The sequence below is a fragment of the Cryptotermes secundus genome, unplaced genomic scaffold (assembly GCF_002891405.2).
Source record: "Cryptotermes secundus unplaced genomic scaffold, Csec_1.0 scaffold1084, whole genome shotgun sequence".
In the NCBI taxonomy this organism is placed as follows: Eukaryota; Metazoa; Arthropoda; class Insecta; order Blattodea; family Kalotermitidae; genus Cryptotermes; species Cryptotermes secundus.
This window is the reverse complement of record NW_019724603.1, coordinates 1,160,567-1,170,231: the sequence shown is the minus strand read 5'-3', so window position 1 is coordinate 1,170,231 and position 9,665 is coordinate 1,160,567. Positions and strand designations below refer to the sequence as shown.

General features: G+C 41.6%; 1 protein-coding gene across 1 annotated transcript in view; it reads left to right on the top strand.

The window, feature by feature from the left end:
* The window catches only part of LOC111862531 (calexcitin-2), a 68,773-nt gene that overhangs the window by 35,227 nt on the left and 23,881 nt on the right, over positions 1–9,665 (top strand). The window contains exon 3 of the mRNA XM_023848014.2: positions 3,641–3,693. Coding sequence (XP_023703782.1) covers positions 3,641–3,693 — 53 coding nt within the window. The remainder of the gene's footprint in view (positions 1–3,640; positions 3,694–9,665) is intronic.

Below are 9,665 nucleotides of genomic sequence, written 5' to 3'. Positions count from 1 at the left end.
CGGGTGATTATGATGATGGAGAATTTTGTGGAATGAAGATTGGGAGGGGAAACCGAAGTACTCGGAGAAAACCCGCCCCAGCGCCACTTTGTCCACCACAAATCCCACTTGACCAGACCGGGAGACGAGCCCAGGCTGCCGCAGTGGGAAGCCAGCGACTAACCGCCTGAGCTATGGCGCGGCCTGCATGAATGTTAACTTTCTGATAACAANTTTAAAATTCCTCTGCCTCAAACAGTGATAGATTTAGATTGAAGTATTGTGGATTGTGATCATTGTTTCGGAGGTACATTCTGTTTTCATCTTCATGGTTGAGATATGTGTGTTGTGGGTGAGGTTAGGTTAGACAGGTAGGTTACCTCATCCTCACCGCACTGACTCTGATGCCGACAATAGAGGCAGAATTTTCTTCCGAAACTTCAGTATCGTTCTACAAGAGTGTACGGTGTTACAAGCGGAAAGAAGGAAAGTTGCCGCCGAGTAAACCTAAAAAAAATTATAGTGACAAATGTCTTTCGCTACAATCATTAGAAAATGGATTCTCATTATACTCGTTCTGTTGGATATTGTATCGTAGTTTACTTGTGCCTCCATTTCACTTAAATTTTCTCTCTTCTCCAGTTAAATTATTATTTACTCGAATAGAGGAATCAAAAGTTAATTTGGGTAGCCTCTAATGTAAACGTAAACATGGAATCCATCTCGATAAGCAAATATAAACACAGAGACTTGCTGAATTGATGTTTTCTAAAGACGAATTCAAACCCAAGATTGAAAGATTAAAGAAGAGGGCCGGAGAGTGTACGAGTGAAGGCAAGTGACATAAAATCAACATTTCCAGGTGGAATTATCACTGGATATTGAAGACTGTTTGCTGTAAACAGTGTCTTCTTTCATTCTAATTTTACTTTCACTTTTAAGGTTCGTTACCCCAGAGCTAAACAGGGATAACTCTCTTCACAAACCTGTTCTACAGATAAATAAATCCGTACACGTACTTCAAGTCTTTGAGGAAGGGGGGTTCTGTCCTGGCAACAGCCGAATTATTTAGTATCAAATGGTATAATGATGGAAGCCGGTCACGGTAGCCGAGCGGTCTAAGGCGTGCACTGTCTTCACTCGCTCGGAAGCCGGGATCGTGGGTTCGAATCCCACTCTGGGCATGGATGTTTGTGTGCGTTTTTCTGTGTTTGTCTACAGATAGAGGCCTTGCGACGAGCTGATCACCCGCCCAAGAAGTCCTACCGTATGTGTAAGATCTAGTAAACCGAAGTGAAACGGAGAGTTTCATGGAGGTAGGCCTAGGCCCAAATTGGGGCTGTAGCGCCACAGAAAAAAAAATGATGGAAGTACTGGGAGGGATTTGGTACAACGCGGTCGTGTAATAATCGAGGTACCGTCTTAAGAATTTCATGAGCGTGCAGAGAATTACCGCCGTATTTACTTGTACTTATAAGAGGGTAACGTCTTGTCGTATTTTGAAAAAAATTAAATGGTGTCGTAAGAGTGTGCCTTGCTGTCTACTATATCCCAAACACCTTATACCTGGAATATTGGAAAAGGACGGTCGTTAATAGGCAACGGCTACGTAAATACCGTTCTCGCTGCAACGAATACACAAGTAAAAATGGACGACCTGGTTGACACGGTGTTTACTATGCTGTCCGTGTCGCATCAGATAATACATGGTGAGAGGAACGTGTGCGATTAATTCTTCCTGCAACTTATTGTTTGATATGACAGTAACTCGGGCTATATATGATGTAGAATGATAATATCAAAGAACATGGAAGGAAGTGATCGTGATCCAGTTTAAAGAACCATCCACCTCATTCAGGATAGCAGGTATCGAACCCTGGCGCCGTCTCAGGCAACTTCATCCCTCGGCCTGCGTCGCGGCGCAGACGAACACAATACTACTTCTCCGCGTTTTAAAGATCTCTCGGCATCAACAGTGTTGCTAAGTAATTCTGTGAAGTGTGTGTGAAATCTCTTTGGCTTAACTTCTTTGGTTTTAAATGCAGTAAGGCCTTTTTAGTGCAGATTAATTGGGGAGAGAGGTCACCCGGATTAGTGAAGCAAAAGGTAGCCCTAAAAGACAAAAAACTTAGGACATACATAAATAAAAAAGAAATGATATAAGTAGTGCTGATGAAAATAAATAACAAAAATATCAATGTAGAGCCTTTATTTAAAAACTACAAAAAACAATACATTTCTTCATCGACAGAAGACTCGGAAGTTGTACTTGTTTTTTAACTGTCTCACGTTTTGTCTGAACAGACAAGTGGCTCATCTGCCTTCCTAAATGCCGTGTGTCTTCTAAAGTATTTATATGTACTCAACTGTGAAGAAAATGTTTCATATTTTGATCCGGATTATCCTACACCCCGTTTAACTCTAACCGGATATTATAGAGGATTTAAGGAAACATCTGATTTTAAGAAGGGCGCAACTTCACAACGCATCAGCTCTTGAAGAAATGAAAATATAGGTTTCAAGAATCCTTCCAAATGGTCGTTCCTTGCGATAATTAATGCAGAAAATTCTTGCAGGAGTTTGTATCAAGATTTTTATCTTCTAGGATATAAATCAGTGTAAGCTGCTAAAAAGTTAACCGACGTTTCGGACAAAAATACCTCTTCAATATATAGTATAAAAAATGTACTAGGAAAAATAACTCTGCCTGCTAGGTTCTTCATGTACAGGGGATGGACAAAAATATGGAAACACCCAACAAAAAACACATTACCATGACTAATATGGTGCTTGCAGTCTCCTTGGAATGGATAAATAGAGGTCCTGTATGATTTGCTAGGGAATCTTGTACCATTCTTCCTGCAAAACATTGGCAAGTTCTGTTAATGATGATGGGGGTGGATAGCGCGCACGCAGATTGCTCTCCAAAACAGACCACAAAGGCTCAATGATATTGATATCTGGCGATCGTGGGAGCCATGGCAGACGTGACACGTGTAGCTATCTTGCTTTGCTTATTGTTCACGTTTCTCTGAAACGTCGGTTGACTTTCAAAAGATTCCATGACGTTGTATGACAAGAGACTGAGAGAGACACTTTCTGGTAGATTCATCTTCTGAAAGAAACACCGGCAATCGGTTGGTGCAGGGCTCTAACGGCGCACTTCCCGTCATAGAACGAAGAGACATTGCGATCTTCTTGATAACAACAGTGAATGCTAATATTAACTAACTCCACGGAACTCAGTCCTTCAGAAGCTTCCAGTTGCGCATCTTCTCAAGAATTCCCAAACATTTTACAAACCAGAAAGTGAATTACCTTGTTCAAAATTCTACTCTCCAGTAGCCCGTATCCTGAGTCAGATCAATCCAGTCCATACCATCACATCCTGTCTAAGATCCACCTTAATATTATCCTCCCACATATTACTCAATCTTCCTAGTGGTCACTTCTTGCTGGCTTTCCCACCAATACCCTATATGCATTCCTGTTCGCCTCTATTCGTGCTACATGCCCTGCTCATCTCATCCCCCTTGACTTAATCATTCTAAGTATACTTGGAGAAGAGTATAAGTTATGAAGCTCCTCAATACTCAGCTTTCTCCAGTCTCCTGTCACTTCATCTCTAATTCTAATACTAATACACATGTTTTCTTTCCAGATGTAAACCACAGCGGAACGATCGAGAAGAGAGACTTTGAACTGGCGATTGAGGTAAGCTATTTCTGCGAATTTCATCGTAGTCCTGAAACATAACGGTGAGAGGATGGCACGGAAAATACGCACTTCACGGTTTCCATAGCAACAGACAGTTGACCGTTAACACACATGAACAACGTTTTGTATGTAATAAGCCAGCGGGAAGTATTCTGTTTCAGGGTATCGTGTCTATTCTGTGAGTATTGGTAACATTCCATTGTAGATAATTCAAGTGTAGTATATATTATACAGAGTAGATTGTTTACGATTTATATCACTCATGGGATATGAAAAAAGCCGGCCTCGACGTATCACACGGTAACATATAGGTGTGTAAATGAATATGAGAGAAAGTAAGAGAAGTTAATAACACGAAAACTTATATACCAAATGATGTGAGTACAGGGGAAGTTGGCAGTACGACGGACAATGTAACGAGTGGGGTTTCAGTTTCAAAAGAAACAGCAACATTTTCTTTCCGTTCTGAAATGGTAAGAATATTTTAATAATTGCAATCGCACGCGGTAGCGTAGTTGGTTGAGGTACTGTGCTACAAGCCGGAAGATCGCGGGTTCCGATGAGGATTTTACAAGTGACCAAATCCTTCCAGCCTCACTATGGCCCTTGGGTCGACTCAGCCTCTACCAGAAATGAGTACCAGGAATCTTTCTGGGGGAGTAAAGGGCGGCCGGCGCGTAGAACTGACAACCTTGCCGCCATCTATGAGCCGATTGTCTAGAAAATGTGGGAGCATCGACGTCTCACAACCCTATGGGCCTCCACGGCCTCTTACAGGGACAGCTTTACTTAAGCTCACCGCCATCTGTGAGCCGATTGTCTCGAAAATGTGGGAACCTCGACGTCTATGGGCTTTCATGGGCTGTTACATGGATAGCTTTGATTCTTTTTTTACTTTAATCGTTTTGAAATTTTAAGACAATTTTAGAATCTCCTTTCACCCGTATTTCCCATTTCACTTTTTTACGTCCACGGAATTCGGTATTAATGTAATCGAACGCTTCCTTCTTCTGCGTTTAATTCAATATGATTCACGTAGATGAAAAGAATTTAAAAAAAAACGGAGAAGAAGTGGGAGAAACAGGGCGGGGATTCCCATTCTGGAGAAAGGCAGCCTTCGATTAAATTGTAGGCAATGCGTGTTATATGTATACAGTGAAGCCCAGATGTACTCAGCACTCTGAGACCGGGACAAAATCGAATAAACTGCATCACAGGATACGCCATTCACAAAAGCTCGAACTTTTTTTTACTTAATCTCATTCAGATTTAAATAACTGCAGCCTACAAAGCCCCCATCTCCCAAATTTCAACAAATTTTGGTAACGTAATCAAGATTACAGACACGAAACAGATCCGTAGCCAAACGCTGTCTGCCGATTTGTTATTCTGCATAGAAACTACTGATGTTACGTGCTCATGGACGTTTTCTGTAACTGTGCACAATGCTGCTTAAGTCCCATCGCTTGTTTAAAGCACTCCACAGCTCAGACGTTGCATTGTTAGTTAATAATTAATTTAAAATAGTAACTTTAAAAAAAGACACAGTGGAGACTAACAGGGTTCTGAGACGTCGAGGTTCCCACATTTTCTAGACAATCGGCTCACAGATGGCTGTGAGATTAAGTAAAGCTATCCTTGTTAACAGGCCGTGGAAGTCCATAGGGTTGTGAGACTCGAGGCTCCCGCATTTTCTGGACAATCGGCTCGCAGATGACGGTTAGGTTAAGTAAAGCTATCCCTGTAACGCGCCGTGGAAGTCCATAGAGTTGTGAGACGTCGAGGCTCCCACATTTTCTATACAATCAGCTCACAGATGGTGGTGAGGTTGTCAGCCTTACACACCAGCCGTCCTTTACCCTAAGGAAAATTCCTTGTACTCATATCTGTTAGAGGCTGAGTCGACCTCAGGGCCATAGTGCGGCTGGAAGTATTAGGTGAACTGAAAAAAAAAATTAAACGATCTCGAGAATCGAAACCGTGGCCTTCCGGCTTGTAGCATAGTGCTTCAACCAATCACGCTATTGTGTGCCCCAAAATACATGTCGGACTTACTGTAAATAAAGGGGCGACGATATTAAGTTATAACCAAAATAACATTTGTTAAAACACTTTAACGACTGTTTTTAAATTTTAATCCATCCGGAGCTAATTTAACACATGAAGACGAAGGGTTGTTGTGAACCCTGCCGACGAGATCACGCGCCCGGTACCGAAATTCGCCAGATTGAATAAAGCTTCCGAGACTGACAGGGTTTGAAAACCTTAACAATAAGATAGGGCATGCCGCTCGCCACTGTGAGGCACAGAATATGAGCCGTGACTTGAAACAGACAAAAGAAAAATTGGAAACAATTTCTGCCAACACATTCAGGTCACTTACTTACTTGCCTGTGCTCTCTGTATTGTTAGGCTTGGTGGATGGTTCCTCTCCTTAATGTAGAATTCTTGTCTCAAGAAGCCACGTACGGTCAAAATCGCTCTCACAAACGTCTACAGCCGCATTTGTCAGGTAAAGTTGTCCCTGTACTTACCTAATTAAGCACTATTCCATAAAGGCGTATGGCGGAGTGGATGCATAGATCCAAATTTGCTTGACCTCGCCACTAGCTGGACGTGAGTGGTCAGCTTCACACTCCGACTGCTTTACCCCCATTGAAAGAGCCCCCGGTACCCATTCTATAGGAGGCTGGGTGGATACCATTGCCTGTCTGGACGCTTTGGAGAAGAGAAAATTCTTGATCTTATCGGACTCGAACTCCAACCCCTGAGTGGTCCATCCCGTAACCACTCGTTATACAGACTACGCGTCCCTTGCTCAATACAGCTGAGTTGTTTTTGTAGTAAAACTCACTCACCCATGGAGCTGAGCCCTTCTTGAGAAGCCGCCAATTGTGCAGCTACTCAAGAACTTCACAGCATTTTATGGAACCCGAAGGTTCATTACCGTGCTCACAAGGGCCCTCCACTGGTCAAAATCCTGAGCCAGATCAATCCAATCCATCCCATCCCATCCTATCTTTCTAATATCCATTTTAATATTGTTAACCCACCTACGCCTTTGTCTTCCCAGTGGTCTCTTTCCTTCTGGCTTTCCCGCCAATATCCTATATGCGTTCCTCTTCTTCACAATTCCTGCTACATGCCCTGACCATCTTGTCTTTTGCAATAAAGCATAACGAAATGAGAATTGAAATATGCCGTTGAAGATACAAACAAAAATCAAAATTATGATTGTCACACTCTGATCTAGTGTCATCTTCCCGAAAGCTCAAAGCAAATGTATCGCCTTGGAGGGACGTTCCTCCCAAAATGAAGACAAAATGAGAATCAATCAATGGTGTCCCTCTGCTTACCGTGGAGACAGGTACGCGGTGCTGTGAAACATAAATTTTTCGCTCCCACTCTGTTGCCTATGTCGTACAGCACTTTTCCTTGACGTAGCCCAGGCCTTTGACAAGGTCTGGCACACTGGACTACTACATACATTCCCCAGCCCATACTGCCTACTTTTAAAGTCATACATCACTGAAAGACACTTTCAAATAAAATACAATAATTCACATTCAGATTGGTACCAGGTAAAGTCAGGTGTACCTCAAGGAAGCGTGATGGGGCCTCTGCTATACTTAATCTATACTGCAGACTTGCCCATAACAAACAGCACTGCAATCGCAACCTTCGCAGATGGCACAGCCCCGCTAGCAGCAAATATGATCAAGTAGTAGCATCACATCTTCAGCATCACTTAAACCTCCTCCAGCAATGGCATAGCGCTGCTAGCAGCAAATAGTGATCAAGTAGTAGCATCACAACATCTTCAGCATCACTTAAACCTCCTCCAGCAATGGCATAGCGCTGCTAGCAGCAAATAGTGATCAAGTAGTAGCATCACAACATCTTCAGCATCACTTAAACCTCCTCCAGCAATGGCATAGCGCTGCTAGCAGCAAATAGTGATCAAGTAGTAGCATCACAACATCTTCAGCATCACTTAAACCTCCTCCAGCAATGGCATAGCGCTGCTAGCAGCAAATAGTGATCAAGTAGTAGCATCACAACATCTTCAGCATCACTTAAACCTTGTCCAGCACCGCTAGCAGCAAATAGTCAGCAAATAGTGATCCAGTAGTAGCATCACAACATCTTCAGCATCACTTAAACCTCCTCCAGAAACGGTACTGCAAATGGAAATTCGAAATAAACCAGACAAAATCGGTGCAAGTTACATTCACCACAAAACGCATAACTTCCCCGCAGGTTACCGTCAGTAATATGCAAATACCGGTCCAAACCGAAGTAAAATAGTACTTGGGATTCTACCGCGACCAAAAACTGACATGGCAGAAACACGTCAAAACAAAGTGTCAGAACTTAAATTTAAAACTACAAGGAATGTCCTGGCTTTGGGGCCGTAAATCCAAGCTATCCATAGAAAACAAATTTCTATTATAGTATAAGTGTATAATAAAACACACATAGACATATGGTATACAGCTATGGGGCTGTACAAAACCATCAAACACAAAAATAATTCAGAAACTTCAATCCAAGTTCTTGCACTCAGTAACTAAAGCGCCTTGGTATTCTCAAATTTTACTATCCACAATGATCTGCAAATCCAATTTGTCATAGAAGAAATACATAATTGTCAACACGCTACTATCAAAGCATACTCGGACACAATAACAGACTAGCTGCAGAAATTAGCAACCCACCAAATGTAAGAAGATTGAGGAGACAGTGGCCGTCTTACCTACCCCAACCAGCAAAACAACCTCCGTGGCCTGTAGTCCGCAAGAAAACTATACCAACCGAGCGACCGCAGCTTGTAAGCGAAGTTAGAGCCAACTTTTCCGGATAGATGGTGTCACATGGTGAGCGCAACGGTTCCCCATGGCCGTTAATCCGCAGATGACGAAAATTAAAACCATCACCATTCCTCTACAGGGTCTGTTAATATCATCAGTGGATGCCTTCTCTACTCAAGACACCTACTTAGAACAAATTTACTTATTACTCCATATTATCGAGAGTAGATTGTAAATATGTTATTAATTAAATAAAAAATGGTAGTATTTTTTAAAAAATTGGAATATATCAAATTATAGGATTATGTGTAAAAATTGGGAAAGGGGCAAACACAGGAAGACAAGGATTCGGGCTATATACGTGACAGCGTTAACGAGTAAATAGAATTCATTAAAGTGTGAATCTAATGTCACAAAACCTGGCGGCTTATGAAAGAGCTATCCAATTCTAATTAAATTTAGTTCAACTTTCAATATGCTCGTATGTTCAACGTTGCTTTTCTTTCAGATGAGTTAAATTCTGTATTGCTGTAACATATTTCTTCACTGAACCTGAAATTCATGTATCAAACTTCGTTATGTCGAGCTTATAGTCTCTGCTTATTTCAATTTATTGCATTTTAACAAATTTGCATCTTTACAGACTCCAGCATGCATCTCTCACCACTGACATGGAAGATCAATTAAAAAAAATATCTTTTCAAAGAGTTTCAGTAATGAAAATTATTCCACGGGAGAGCATTCAAAATTGGTTCCCTTTCATCTTTCTTCTCCCCCTCCCCCCCGCATTGATTTTACCGGTCGTGCCTACTGAACCTGTCAAGTTGTTACTTTGTGCTGTAAAAAAAACACACAGAAATACTTAAAAACTAAACACTCCTAAATAAACGTCCATTATTTATGCCTAAAACGGCTAAATTAGATACAAAAAATAAAATTCACGCCGCCTGTTCAGAAATCCTCTCTTGGGCGCCTAATGCGGAGGATGGGGAACACCTTACAAACTAACAATACACGTAATTACAAAATACCGTATTTACGCATGTATAGGCCGCACATTTTTTGCCAGAAATTCAAGAGGAAAACTGGGGTGCGGCTTATATTCGAAATATTCGAAATCACACTTCATTAAAAAAAAATATTCATAATTAGTAATAC